This window comes from Artibeus jamaicensis, unplaced genomic scaffold (genome assembly GCF_021234435.1).
Source record: "Artibeus jamaicensis isolate MK-2021 breed Jamaican fruit bat unplaced genomic scaffold, CSHL_Jam_final scaffold_833, whole genome shotgun sequence".
Classification (NCBI taxonomy): domain Eukaryota; kingdom Metazoa; phylum Chordata; class Mammalia; order Chiroptera; family Phyllostomidae; genus Artibeus; species Artibeus jamaicensis.
In genome coordinates, this window is record NW_026522056.1 from 1,106,185 (window position 1) to 1,121,627 (window position 15,443).

Consider the following 15,443-nt stretch of genomic DNA (forward strand, 5'->3'; position numbering starts at 1 on the left):
TTAAAAGAAAATTTTGAAACAGTATCATGCTTCAGGTTTATTTAAATGATAATCTGGTTTTATTCTAAGGGTTGTGCTAACTTTGTTATTAAAACTCAGCCATAAATAAGGAGAAATAAATGAACATTGTTGCCATTTTTTAACAGTGTTTTCTCTTTTCCTTCTCTTCCCATCACCTTTTGCTTTTGTTTTTATGTTTTTGGTTGTGGCTCTTCCTGTCCGTCCTCCTTCTCATCCCATCTTTGCCTGTTACACCTGTCACTCCATCCCACCCCTGTCTTAGCATGGCAAGGCACTGACCTGATGCATAATCACGTCTTGGCTGATGATGACCAATCAAGTCTAGACTCCTTGGGTCGTCGCAGTAGCCTTTCTCGTTTGGAGCCTTCAGACCTCTCGGAAGACTCTGACTATGACAGTATATGGACAGCCCATAGTTACAGAATGGGTTCTACATCTCGTAAGAGCTGTTGCTCATATATCTCTCACCAGAACTAATGCACTCTGAGCTTTCTTAACAAACGCTTGTTGTATCGCAGCCTGCTTTTCTTAGATGTTTTCTTGCTGTTCCTTGTCTCTTTTATGTGATATTTTAACAACTTTTGAGAGCATTTCTGATATTTCCCATGTACTTTGTGGAGGCTTAATTGCCAATTCAAATATCTATTGGAAGTTACTTAATGATTGTAGAAGGAGATGGTGAATTCACACAGCCTATACCTAAGAGTTCTTTTCTTAGTGAGTAGTGATGGTTTTATAGCCCCAAATGGTGATGGTTTTTTATTCTCAGTGTAGCAACTGTCTCATTTCTTTTTGGATACAGCTGTATGAACACTTTGATATTTTATACTGAAACCATACAGGTTTGTGCTCTAAGTGCCAGTAACATGGCGGAGACTCTGGCCTTATACATAGGGATCTAAATTTTGTATTCATCATGGACACAGTGGTCAAGTAGTTATGGAGAGATAAGAAGAAAAAAGCATGCAGCAAAAGTACTGAGTTCAATTTAGGCGGCTGCGCTCCGAGGTGACCACGAAGAACCATGTGTTGGTGTGGGCTTTGGGCCTGGGCAGCACAGAAGGGCTTGTGTGCACCCCCACAGCTCTGTGCCTGTCAGTGCCACATATGGTCTTCGTGCCCCACACTGGCCTGTTGGGTGGGAGTTCTCCTTGCCAAAGACTGACCTACTGTCAGAGCTCAGACACTGTCATCACACCAAACTTTCCCTGCTTGGAGTGATTTCTCTCAAATGGCGCTTAGCAAGCCTGTACCACTCTACTGAAGGTTTCAAGTCCAAACTGTGAAGCATCCAGCCTCTGAAAGTATAGATTAGACTACTTTCAGAGAGAGGCATGTGGTATCCTTAAAAAGGCGAGTGCTTTGGCTTCAGTCACAACCTGGCTTACCCTGACATCCATACTTATACTGCCTGTGATGGACACATTGTTTGTTTTCAGCAACTAGCTGCAGTGAAACTCCATTTACAGCAACCCTGTCCTATGTAGCCCTCATTCTTGCTTGCAATGGGGATATCTGAGTCCATTGAAGACTTCCTAAGTTGCCATGTAACTCAATAGGAAATGTCAGATTGGGGCAGGTTCCCCCACTTTTCTGGGATTTGTTGTAAGGAGATTTCACTGGCCTCACTCAAGACTAATTTCTGCTTCAAAAAGAACTGAATGTGACGTGTTGCATTCAGTTGTAGCATCCGAATCCACATCTGGTCATTGCTAGAGGGGAAGCACTGTGTTTTCTCCCTTGCATGTTCTATTTGGTATTAAATGAAACCTTAAGGTTGTGTTTTAAGTATTCATTAAACCAGCTTCAGAAAACAAGATGCCATTATAAATTGGGAATAACACTTTTTCCTTTCTTCAGGGTGGCTGTAATTCCAGGTGGCTGTGAATGCTCTCTTCCCTCACCACACCTCCTTCGCCAACCCCATGTGTTCAGTGTCCTGATCTTGCTTGCACAGAGACATCTCTGATGCACTACGTCCTTGTTTCCTGGGAGCTGGGTGCTGTGGCTCACGAGCCCAGAGGTGCTAGTGAACTCCCGGCAGTAGCATATTGCTTAGAAAGTCAGACTGCTTCAGTACTGCATGCAATGAGGTCATTAGGAAAACCGATCATTCCAAGTATCTGTCTGTTTCCAGGCTTATGCCATCTGGAGATTTCATATTTTTATATTAATTAGTATAAATAAGAAAATTGAGGAGCAGTCTTACAATTCGAGCCCCCTATTAACTCATGGTAGAAATAGGGTTTATATGTGTTAAGCCAAATAGCAAATGGAATTTTTGGAGAACTACAGAGTTCATATGCTTACCCAGTATCACACAAGGAATTTGGAGGCAATTTTGTTTCTATCATGTAGAGTAGTCATCTTTTCTATTATTAATAGAACATTTTTGTTTGCTTTGAGACTATAATAATTGGTGCATTGGCCTTGATGCCTTTGCCATGCCTTAGTAAACTTGGGTTGCCTATGTCATGTGCAATGTATACCATAGCATTGAAGTACAGTTGCTGCACTTGGAGTTTTAACACTAAGTATCATTTGGGTTGTCTTAATGAGACATTGTCATTTTCTATACACCAAAGTTTGGACACTTTCCCATCATTCCTTTTTGTACCAGTTAAAGCCATTTGGACGACGATTTTTGTTGATGCTAAGATAACTGCACAGTAACAACCTGGCTTTTTGTTTGTTTGGATTCGTTTTGAATGTCTGGCACCATGAGCTCTTGTGACCTGTTTGGAAGTATTAGTGCCACAGGCCTGAAAACAGTTGTGTGGCAGTGGTGACGAGGCATCTAAAGGGCCATATTTTTACTTCTGTGGAACTTCAGTCACGCTAAAATAGTATTTTATGTTTATATAATTCTGTAACATCTATGTATACAGTTAGTATTATAATGAAAGGATGAAGAATCTGAACTAGAAGGTAGGTTTAAGCCATTATCGGGCCCTTTGCAAATGGCCTAAATGGTGTTCCCATTGGATTAACTTGCCACAAGTATATAAGCTATATTAATTGTGTTTTGCATAAAACTGCTAAAACACAGTAATATGTATATAGTGGTATAAGACCTGGAAAAAAATGATATATTGTGCTTTTTATCTGTGAATGGGAAAGCCATTTTTAGTGGGTGACTGCCATTTGAAGACTCAGTTGGATGTATACCTGAATGTTGCATTGTATTGTACAGTATCATACTGTTTGTGGTTGCATATGGCAATGAAGTGTTTGTTTTATTTAAAAAAAAAGACATCTGTTATGTACAGTTGAAATAAATTTTGCCTTTGCTAGCCTGTGGCTTTTAATATTTGTTACATGGGGGGGCGGGGGAGTAGTATAGTTTGCAGTTTAATACGATTTGGCTGTTCTCTTGAACAGTGTCTTGGAAGGCCAGGCAGTAGAGCCCTTTCTCTCTGCCTTGATGGAAAAGCTTGTATTTCTTAATTTAAATGTGTCCTGAACAATTCAAGGTCACTCCTTGTACATTTTTATATCATCTATTTTCCTCTACTTTTTTAAAAACAAATTTTCAATCACTGGGAGGTTTGTCTTCAGAATGAAGCATTCTCATTTTTGGTTTGGGGGAAGCTGTGCATGCATAAATAGAAAAAAAAGTTTAATAGTTTTTTATTTAGACTAGGGTTAGTTTTTGTTTGTTCGTTAGTTTGTTTGTTTGTTTGTTTTTTAAAGTGCATGCAGAACTTACCGGGAAAAGCAAAATGAAAGGAGAAGAAGTACCTGTGCCAGTGCAGGGCTAGGACAAGTTGCAAATGATGAACAAGTACAAATCATTCTTCACATCCTCACATCTTCTTTTCCTAAGAAAAGTAAAGTAGAATCTTATAAGTAACAACGTGGCCCTTTGGAGAGATTTTTTAAAGTAGATTTTTAAAAATGTAATATTTTACTTTATTCTGAATGTTATTTTAATTTCAGTTGAGTGTAAGTCAGGGTTGTCAAACTCATTTTCACCGGGGGCCACATCAGCCTCACAGTTGCCTTCTAAGGGCCGAATGTAGAGCTCCTTGCCCCTAGTTAAGGAGTTACGTGTATAGTACTAAAATTACATTCATCCCTTTGAAGTCAAACACAAAGTTGATGTCGCCCCTGGTGAAAACGAGCTTGACACCCCTGGTATAAGAAGATGCAGATACTAGAAAGATCATGAACTTAAGAAGTGAATTTTGCTGCAAATATAATAGACCACCAGCCAGATAGGCAGACATTCTTTTCTGAGAAACTGTTGCTAGGCTTTTGGTGGAGCCCACTCACTTGGGTATATACACACACACACACACGCACGCACGCACGCACGCACCATACGCATGCCCTGGATTTGACAGTCATGTGTTGTGAGATCAGGCACCTAACCGGTGCTTTCCTGGCCAAGACAGTCATTCCCTGGGGCTTGAACCCTACACTTGCTGCCTATCTGTCTATAAAATGGAAATGTTTGATCAATCTCTATTTCTCAAACTAAGGCCCATAGTTCTCTGGGGGTTCTGGACGTTTAAGGGGGCAGGGTTCTAAGCTCTGGGGGTCTGTGACAATTTTAGGGGGCAAAGTTCTAAGCGTGTCTCCAGGATCACACTTCTGGGATCCCATTGCCTACTGTCTCCAGCTGTGTGGTGCAGCGTGACCCCTGCTGGTGGCAGTTGGGAACTGTTGGTGCCTGTTTGTCAGCAGCCACCGTGGGGGCTGGATCCCAAGCATGTGCAGACGCCTGCAGACAGGTTTGGGAAATGCTGGATTGGTGCTAAGTATAAACTATTTTTTCTTTATATTTACACCATATTGAACCAACAAAACCAATCAGCATTTGTGTGTATGTATTTTAGGCTAGTCTAGCACTCTTCAAATTGTTACACAGAAAACTGCAAAATGTTTAATATTGTTGCTGAAGAAAGAGTTCAGTGCTCAGGTGAATTAAGGAGATGCCGAATTAAAGTTCAGCCGGTGTTTTTACTGCAGGCCTTCTGAGAACCTTAAAATGTGCACTGTGAATCTCTAAGAAATAGCTGTAGCAGTCAGCATTTTCCAGAATGATGTGTTGCAGAAATCCCTGTTAACTTCCGTAAAGCACAGATTTTGGAAAACACAGTTCTTGAGTGTACTGGAACCATCACGAACCTGTTCATCTGTGTCTCAGGCCTTTTAGAGGATTTTCAGTAAAGTGATAGGACATTTTCGTAGTTGTGCTTGTTAAATTGTTTTTCCAACCTCAGTAATTCAGGGAGACATGCCGTGATACCTCTGCAAATACTTCAGTAGTCTTTGAGGTGACTTGCGAAATCTGTTTACTTTCTAAAACTTTGTTCTTAAATAGTGAACTTACTTATAAATCTGGCTGGAGAATATTCCTTTTTTGTATTGCTGAAGGACTAACATTTTTTCAGTCATCTTAGAAAAATGTTATACTGAATCTAGGCAGATTATTAGCAGGCCATCAATTTCTTTGGAGGCAATAAATAATCATTTACAAGCCTCCTGGCTCACTATCAAATCTGTAAATGCCATTTTTAGGTTGGCATTTACATGTTTTAGGAATCAAGCAGTTTGGCACACAATCTATAGTATTCTCAAACTTAACGTTTTATAATATGTTAAATTCTTGTGTACTTTAGGTATTAAAAATCAGAGCCATGTTACATGTATGCAACTCTTACAGGTTTTAATTTCTCTGATAAATGTTACATAATGGAATTTAAGGCTTTTATCTTTATGAATTCATCGGGTAAAAGATTTATAAAATGTGACTTTAAAATTAATCCTCAGAACATTTCCGCAGAGTTGGTTACTTTTGTTCTTCTATTTCACCAATAATGGAATTGTGTGGCTCAGTGTAAGTGAGGGGCGTGAGTTGACTGCGGACTCCCACAGATGGGGTGTGGGCGCGAGTTAGGTAGTCCTGGCACCTCTGCAGGACAGCTGACTGCTGTCTGAAGCGCTTTACAAAGTAGACTCCCTTGTGATTGTGTTTTGTTATTTGAACATTTTGATGCTGGAAACATGATGTAAGTAGGTTGCCTAGGAATCTAGAAGATGCAGAAATAATTGAAACGCATAGAGGTTAATATTCCCTCAAGTGCTGTTATATAAAAACACTTTCAACCTCTTGTCTGATTTAATTCATTTGAAGCTTTGTATTGCAAACTGAATGTGACAGATACACAATTGATAACTTTTTTGATTTGACTGTAACGCAGTCAACAACTGTTTGGACTCAAAGCAGATACTAGTTGGAAAATTTGTGAGCTATCTAGATTGTCTGATGTCATCAGTTTTCTTTACAGTGCGAATTAAATTTGTTTTCTACATATCCGTATCTTTATGAATGCTTTCTGTTCTTCTAGGAAAATAGCACATGAATTAAATTCCTTGTGAAAACGTGGGCAACATTTGCATTTGTATCAGAAGCACAGGATTTTCCTCAGCCGCCAGAATTTTTTAGCTGGCCGGTATCCCTGTACTTTCTCAGTAATTTGGTTCACAATGCTAGTTTCCTTCACGAGCAGTATTTCTCCGAGTAGCCCAGATGTCCCGCCAGCAGTCCCCGGTAACCAGAAAGGCCTAGAAGAGGACGTGCCCACAGACCCTCACGGCGCCACGGCACCTGGAGCAGGCAGTACCCCGGGGGAGGTGGATTACTGCCAGCACAGTCATGTCTTTAAAGATGGGTCCCTTTCTGGGACCATGTCTTGAAGGACATTAGCCTTGTTTAAAAGTGATTTCCTGGCTCTGCAGGTCACTGTGTGAAAGGGTCGAATGTGGCCTTACTGGGGGTGGGTGGCTGTGAGTGACCAGCGCCACCTCCGGCCTGACAGTGACAAGATCTGCTGGTCCGGGATGTGCAGCGCGGTGTGGACACAAAAACACGAGCAGAGGGTCATCTTTGAAATAATATTTGACAAACCCATGTACAAACATACTTCTACATACCAGCTCATTAAGGCTTGTGACAAAATTCTCAGTACGGCATTTGGTTAGAATACTAAAGTTCTGCTCAGTACACAAAAAGGCTCTTCCCTTTATTGGTATAAAAAAACATGCCTATAGCAGTTTGTACTGTGTAACATAGAATTGTATTTGCTTGCCCAGAGCTTAATTTTCTTACGTTTGAGATAACAAAGGAGAAAGCATCTTAATTTTGTGCTGCTCTGGACCTTAACGGTCCCCCAGTGTGCTTGTATTTGATGCCCTCCCAGTCTGTGAGGCTGGGACGGAGGAAGTTTGCAGATGTCCAGGAGGCAGCAGGGAGACACTTGGCCAAGGCCCTGAGGCCTGTTAGCACCAGTCCTTGTTCCCGCACATGCCGCCGTGGGGATGACAGAGGTACTCTGGACGTCAGTAATGTCTTATGAGCCCTTTTCTCTTCAAGCCTTGTTAGTAATTGTTAGTCACGTTCCACTCAGAAGAGGAAAAGCTTACAATACAGTACTGGTGAAACTATTCTTTAAAATTAAACTATTTAAAACATTGGTATTATGCTGAATGTTCCCTTAAGACAAGGATGTGCAATAAGTGTCATTTTATAATTGGATGAACTTTCAGGAAGGCAAATTAAAGATAAACCAGGAAAAACAAGATCAAGCAAGTTGAGCCACCATCTCCGTAGTTAGCATATATCAAACTGAACTGTATTTTTTAGTGGAGACGTACTTATCACAATACTCCTGGCAAGTGTTGGTGTTCTCTGGTGGACGACGTGCCTCGGTTGCATCTGATGTTACTTTTCAAAAATGTAAATGGTACATGGTCTAGTGTTACATAACCTTGAATATTTTCTTTAAGAAAAGATGATTTCCTCGTATCCTTAAGAAAGGGTTGCCTCTCCTTTTAAAATAAACATCTGGGTTTCTCACTTAGTTTCTGAAGCACTTATTTTGTGGCAAACACTTATTGGGACACCGTCCCAGGCAACCTGCTGTGCTTTTAACTGTCACAACAGTGTTAAATGTTTTAATTGCCAATTTAAAAAAATTTATTAAAACAGTGCATATGTACTTCATATCTGACACATCTTTCTAAGATTCCTAGAATGTGGCCAATTTAGTTGATTTGGATATTTATTCCCAAATACCCAGCGCACTATGGTCAGACCTTTAACTTAGTGCCTGTGGAGAAATTCGGTTTAATAGATCCATAGTCCAGAATAGAAACTGAAGCTTAATATATTATAAAAAGACTGTGTACAGTGATTTAGGAATAAAAAGCGGTTCAATAGATGGAAACAGAGAAAACTGGTAAAAATTGCCTTTCCCTATTTTATATAGAAAGTAATTTTGAATGTACAGTCCCTGGAATTGAGTGTTAATATTTCAATAGTATGGTATAGTTCTCTTTAGGTTTACTGTGGTATTCACCTATGGGTTTTCTTTTCAATGATGATAGGTTCACGTAAAGAATCTGCTCCACAAGTTTTGCTTCCAGAAGAAGAGAAAATTATAGTTGAAGAAACTAAAAGCAATGGTCAGACAGTGATAGAAGAAAAGTAAGATATATTCCAGTATTTTAAAGCAGGGCGGTGTGTGTGGAGTGATGGGGCGGGGAGGGGAGGAGTGGAGTACTTCCGACCAGGAAGAGTCCCCGGAGGGCTGGGCTGTGGCTTCAGAAACAGTTACTTTGTGCCCTCATAGATTGGAGTTAACATTGGCCAGGCTCTAACTTCCCACAGAAAGAAGTTGGTTGATCTGAAGCATATGAATTTAGATGTTTAGTAAGTAGGGCGGAAGAGCTTCATTTCATCTGGTGGCGGCGTGTCTCCTGGTGACCTGCTCCTCTGTCCTCCGCATTCCTCATCCTTGTTCAGGTTTCATTCCATTTTCTGTTCCAGGAGTCTTGTTGATACTGTCTATGCACTGAAGGACGAAGTCCAAGAATTAAGACAGGTGGGTGATACTGAGTTCTTTAATCTTTTTTTTTTTTTTATGGGGGAAAAGAACACTATATTGAAAATGAAGTCAATTGTCCTTAAGCAAATTATTGGGTTGGCCAAAAAGCCCATTTAGTTGGTTTTTTTTTTTTTTCCGTAAAATAAAAGATATTTTTCATTTTCACCAATAACTTTATTGATTTGGCTATTTTGAGTATGTCAGCCATCTTCCACTATTGGCTTCTAGTGGGTAGAAGACTGGGGTGCTGCTTAACATCTTCCAGTGCATAAGACAGCCCCACAGCTAAGAATATTTTGGCCACAACGTCAGCAGTACCAGAAAACTTGGCAAACCGCTTTTGACACATTCGATCAGTCACAGCACCTTTTCCACACACTGCACCGATCTTTTTTTGCATTTCAGTTGTTTTTACTTTTCTTGAAATAATAAAGCATATTCTGAAAATGTTGCATATCTTCTTCCATCTCCAATATTAAAATGATTGCACAAAAATTCATCAATTTTGGTAAGTTTTTTCTTAAATGCACACTAATATGACAGTTGTCACAGTGCAATCTAACAAAATTATTTTGAAGGACGTTAAAGACAACTGGGTGCTACTGGAGCCACTGAATGGAAAAAACTAAATGCACTTTTGGCCAACTCTGTAACATAGAAAGGAAATCCTGTTTTTCAGAATTTCAGATCAGATCATCAGTCTTTTGTAAATGTGATAGACCAGGAAATAAATCTTCTTTTTTTTTTTTTAAATTTTTTAAATTTATTTTTTAAAATTGATTATGCTGTTACAGTTGTTCTGTTCCCCCCTTCATTCCCCTCCCCCCTGCCCCCCCCATCCCCACCATTACCCCCTTTTAGTTTATGTCCATGTGTCTCAAGTCCTTTAGGTTCTATATTTCCCATGCTATTCTTGCCCCCCCCCATCTATTTTCTATCTACTGTCTATGCTACTTATTTTCTGTACCTTCTCCCCCCATCTCCTCCTCCCACTCCCCTGTTGCTAACCCTCCTTGAGATCTTCATTTCTATGTTTCCACTCCTGATCTAGCTGTCCTTTTAGTTTGCTTTTGTTTTAGGTGTGGTTGTTAATAACTGTGAGTTTGTTGTCCTTTCACTGTTCATGTTTCTTTAACTTCTTTTTCTTAGATAAGTCCCTTTAACATTTCATATAATAAGGGCTTGGTGATGATGAACTCCTTGAATTTGATCTTATCTGAGAAGCACCTTATCTGTCCTTCCATTCTAAATGAAAGTTTTGCTGGATAGAGCAATCTTGGTTGTAGGTCTTTAGATTTCATGACTTGGAATATTTCTTTCCAGCCCCTTCTTGCCTGTAAGGTCTCTTTTGAGAAATCTGCTGACAGTCTGATGGGGACTCCTTTGTAGGTGATTGTCCCCTTAGCTCTTGCTGCTTCTAGGATTCTCTCCTTCATTTTAATTTTGGCTAATGTAATGATGATGTGCCTTGGTGTGTTCCTTCTTGGGTCCAACTTCTTTGGTACTCTCTGAGCTTCTTGGATTTCTTGGAAGTCTATTTCCTTTGCCAGATTGGGGAAATTTTCTTTTATTATTTGTTCAAATAATTTTTCCACTGGTGGTTGTGTCTTTCCCCCTTCTGGTACCCCCTATAATTCGGATATTGGAGCGTTTAAAGATGTCCTGGAGGTTCCTAAGACTCTCCTCATTTCTTTGAATTCTTGCTCCTTGACTCTTTTCTGTTTGGCCATTATTTGGTTTCTTCTGGTCCACTCCATTGATTTGAGTCCCAGTTTCCTTTTCATCGCTATTGGTTTTCTGTGGAATTCCATTCATTTCCATTAGTTTAGCCTTCATATGTTTCTCTAATTTGTGGCTATAATCAACCAGATCTGTGAGGATCCTGATGACCAGTGTTTTAAACTGTGCATCTGAGAGTTTTGCTATTTCTTCGTCGCTTAGATTTATCTCTGGGGCTTTGAGGTCTTCTTGCCACATTTTTGGTCTGTTCTGGCCCTTTAAGTGAGAGAAGCGGCGCCTTGGACTCCCAGGTCGCTGGGTTGTGACGCTGTATGTGGAGGCGTGGTCAGAGCGGGGAAATGGCGGCGCCCTCTACCGCCGCTTCCCGCGGGGACGCTGGGCACCGGTCCAACCGCCCACTCCCTCGCCTGTCCGCTCGCGCGCAAACAGGCGACCGCAGTCAACACGCAGCACCGCCTCCCCACTGTCTCCTCTGCAGTCGCTCACCTGGTGGGTTGCTCGGTCGCTCGCTAGGTCCAATCCTGCATTTGGAACCCGTGCGTCTGTATTCGCGCGTCTGGATTCCGCGCCTGGGTCCGTCCGACCAGTCCTCCTGTGCAACCCCTCACCAGACGCCGGTTTCGCCCCTTACCGGTCGGGCTGAAGAATTTGTTGTTTACGGACTTCCGAAAAGTTCAATTTTCCGTGTTCTGGTTGTGTTTTCTGATGCTAATATTTAGTTGTCCCTAAACTTGGTTGTGTGAGAAGGCACCGCACATCCACCTATACCTCCATCTTGGCGGAAGTCCAGGAAATAAATCTTTAAAGTGACTTGTTTAAACTCTGTCTTTTTACTCTACTGTTTTTGGCATCAAAAACCATCTCAAATTCTGATAGAATAATTATTTAAAATATCTAAACTTCCAACTGCTTAAAAGGTTTATAAAGTACCTACTGTGACTCTTCTCTGCCACTTCTCGTGTAACACATGGTCCTTGTTCTTGAGAAACCAAAGCAACAAGTCAGACGAAATGTATTTTGTGTATGCACATTGTTCGTGCAAGTGGCTTTGGTCTCCACAGAGGGAGTCGTAAGTGCTGCCCCACTAGAGGGAAGGCCGAGGGGAGCCCGGAGCACAGCGTGGTCCAGCCCTGGCGTGTGCTCAGAGCTGCCCCCTCAGCCATGCCCAGCGGTGTTCGAGGCTGCTTCCAAGTGCTTTCCTTCCTCGGAGGGGCTCCTGGGCTGCGCTTCACTGGTGGCAGTGGGACACCTCTTTGTGTGTGCATCTTGTCCATGCGAAGGAGCGACCGGGTGCAGGCTGTATGGAAGTAGCGCTTACTCATTCACTCGTATATTCATTCAGCTGCTCTAACTTCCATTCTTGCATAACTCTGTAAGATCTTTACAAATGTGTGAAGAGTAGGTGGGATGCAAGTTGTTTCTTTTGCTATTTTCAGCCATTTGCTTATGATATGTCATACAGAGATTCTCTTCTTCAATAGTTGGAACTTAAATTGTAAGAGATGTTAGGACTGTTTTTCCATCTGTGATTTGCCTTGGTTCTCAGGAACAACTGTGCGGTAAGGAGCCCCGAGTGTCTGTTCAGAAAGGCAGTCCTGTTGAACATGCTCATGACCACAGTGCAGGGTTGGACCCCCAGCCTGGGATTTCAGTCAGCGAGGCCCCCAAGTCTCCTGGGGGGAAGAAAGTCCTCTCCAGGGCCAAACACAGTGAATGTCCTGTCTGCTTCATTTACAGGATAACAAGAAGATGAAGAAATCTCTGGAGGAAGAACAGAGAGCCCGCAAAGAGCTAGAAAAGCTGGTGAGGAAAGTTCTAAAGAATATGAACGATCCTGCTTGGGACGAGACCAACCTCTAAGGAACGTCCTCGTTTCTTTCTTAAAGACCAGTTATGAGACCAAGTTGGGAGCCCCGTGACCCCAGCCGATGTGAAATTCAGGACCACAGGGCAGGGCAAATGGAAGTTGTCTTGCTTTCTGTGCATACAAAAGCTGGAGTCCATCACGAAAAACAGAAACAGTCACATTGTTCCTGAAGAACCCAAACATGAGGTGTAGACACCGAGGGTGAACTGCATTAATCTTACTGTGGTAACATCTTAATTACCTCATTTTGCAATAAGTACAGTGACTGACTACAAACCCTGGTCTTTCAGGCTTTTATTGAATATATATAAATATTATATATACATGTTTCTTGTGAATACCCCACTTTGAATGCATATCCACGATTGTTACATCTGGGCTAATACCCACGCTAGGACACCCTCCCCACTAAATCTCTCTGGTCCCCTGAACTAGAAGTTGTGTTAGTGCACACATGGGCAGCAGAGGGCACCTGAATGGCTTTTGGTGGATGGCTGAGTGCTCTCCACCACTGCAGTGTCCACAGTGCTCCAGAGTTACTGCCCACTTGGTATGCCTAACTAATTTAACCTTATTTATAGCTGCAGAGACACTTTGATGCCATTTGAAGCTCTTCTGTTAAAGCAGTATTGCAGTCGCCAACGTGGGTGGCTCCGAGCGCCACGCGCTGGCTGATTGAGGGAGAGCCTGGGCCTTGGCCAAGACTCCGAGGGGGTCCCACACGCACCGCCGTGTCCAGCTGCAGGTGCACCCTCTTACCCACTTCTTGTGAACGCTGTGATCATCAGAGTGTACTTCACTTGGAGAGATCATCACAGACTTGCATACATAGACTAGTTGAATACCTTGACAAAGTGCACTGTTTTGGTCTTCCCTCAAAAGAGAAAGCTTCACTAGAACCTATAAATTAAATGTATTACATATCACTGCAGCCCATGAAGACGAATCAAGGTGATTCTGGGAGCTGACCTGGCTGGGTAGGATTAGTCAGGGCGCAGCAAGCATTGATGCAGTGCTCACTGGGAAAGGGACGTGTTTCCCTCTTCCAGCAAGAGTAGAGCAGTAGCCACCTTAAATTCCACCTAATAACAAATGTTTCAACGTGGGTCCATTCCCGCCCCATGTCCAAATGGCAGAGCAGATGGAGGCAGCCAGTCCTCGCTCTGGCTCCGCTGACCCCTGGGACAGGGGCTCTGGACGCCTCAGCAGCCTGGGCAGGAAGATCAGCCATGGAGCCCAGCTTGTCCTTCTGCCTTGGAGAGGGGATCACGATGTCACCGGGAACCGCTCTTTCCGTCTCCCTCTTGTAAAGAGATCATTTTAAAGTGAGACAGCTTCTTCGTAGAACAGGTGTTGTACTTTCAAAAAGCAATCTCAGCCCTGTGCGTTAGAGACTTCTCAAAGATACCCATTGGGCAGCAGATGTGACATTTTGCGATTTGTGATATTTTGTTGGTCAAGTGACCCTTTAATTGCAGTGGAATCTTCTGATGCCTGTGAACAGGGCAACTTGGGAACTACTTGGTTTTCTGATCGTCTGTGGGTCTTGGTCCATGCCCATGCTAATCAGTCTCTGTCCCCACCCATCTCCCTGCCGAGGGTGGTCACTTGAGCCGGCCCCCTCCGGGCTGTAAGCTCATGTATCTGGGGCCCAGAGTTGACCCACCCACACTTGACCTTTCAACTAGAATTGCCAACCTTCTGTACTTAGCATTTGTTCCTTAGTGCTAGGGCTAGAAAAGTTTGTGATTTTTTTGGTAAGCCCTATTTTTACAGTACTATTTTTTTGGGTGATGCATAACACATTGCAGTGAAAAACAATTAAATTTGAGTGTACTGAAGTTTGCTATCCTAAGCAAATTTTACCTCAGGAACAACATTCGTCACCTGATCTCTCCACCGAGTTGTGACGACAGTGTTGCTGTCAGCACCCCGGACGGGTCTTCTAACAGAACCTGCCTTAACTGTTGATTAAGCGACAGGTGAGAACACGCGTGTTTTCACTGTCCCTTCCCCTGATGGAGGGTGAAGGCTGAGATGCCTCTGTAATGCATTACCTTTTCTTCCCACGGATCCAATATTTTACTAAGCTTTTTAGGGAGCAGAGAAAATGTATCTGAGAGCAATTCTTTCTACAAACTTGCTCTATTTTGTAAATAGACTGCGTACATTTCTCCATGTGACCTTCTGAGGGGTCGGGGTTGATGGGAACAGTAAAAGGGCCACTGTTTACCCTAAGGGTCACTTCTCTGCTCTCACCTTTCACGGACGAGGAGACGAAGCCATTCCTACCCTGAGATGTGAAGCACTTTCAGTCCCACACGATGCTGAGATGTGGCATCGGAAGCTCTGTCCACTGTGCTTTGCGGTGCGTGTGCCTGTCCACACGGGCCAGGGTGTCTGGGCATCGGAGACCTCCTGGCTCTGTGTGGACCTCCTGATGTCCCTCACTTCTTCCCGTCTCCAGGACACACAGCCCTCATTTACAGCTGTGGGGACCTTCACGTAAATGCCGCACTGTCCTGGCACTGACTACTATGCTACGTTGTTGTAATTATTAAACTGATTATTTTTCTTACGTTCCAAATATGTCACTTTATTTTCCATGATGTATTTTTTGTGTATGTTACCTTTACACTTTATTTTGACTGTTTTATATATTTTAATTATGAGGTATATTTTAGACACTGGGAAATGCCATATTTGCCTTCAAAGTGTAGGGTTTGTGAATATTTGAAGGTAGATTAGAAAATGGAATTGACATTAGGCATGGCCTCCACTTTGTCACTGTAGAATGACTGTGGTCCTGGAAGATGCTCAGTAAACCCTGGAGTGGGGTTGAATAAGTGAAAGATTTTTCAGGATTCCTGTGGGCCCTTAAAGGAATGTCATGAGAGCACAGAAGGTTGCGTGTCTGTCAC

General features: G+C 42.5%; 1 protein-coding gene across 7 annotated transcripts in view; it reads left to right on the forward strand.

Annotated features, from left to right (window-relative positions):
- ARHGEF7 (Rho guanine nucleotide exchange factor 7) overlaps positions 1–15,100 on the forward strand; it is a 137,545-nt gene extending 122,445 nt beyond the window's left edge. For 4 of the 7 annotated variants that reach the window (XM_053659943.1, XM_037137667.2, XM_053659944.1 and 1 more), the window contains 3 exons: positions 8,416–8,515; positions 8,858–8,912; positions 12,393–15,100. In XM_053659943.1, the coding sequence (XP_053515918.1) occupies positions 8,416–8,515; positions 8,858–8,912; positions 12,393–12,515 (278 nt within the window). In that variant the 3' untranslated portion in view covers positions 12,516–15,100. The other 3 variants (XM_037137670.2, XM_053659946.1, XM_037137668.2) reach the window with 3 other exon arrangements.
- The last annotated feature ends 343 nt before the right edge of the window (positions 15,101–15,443 follow it).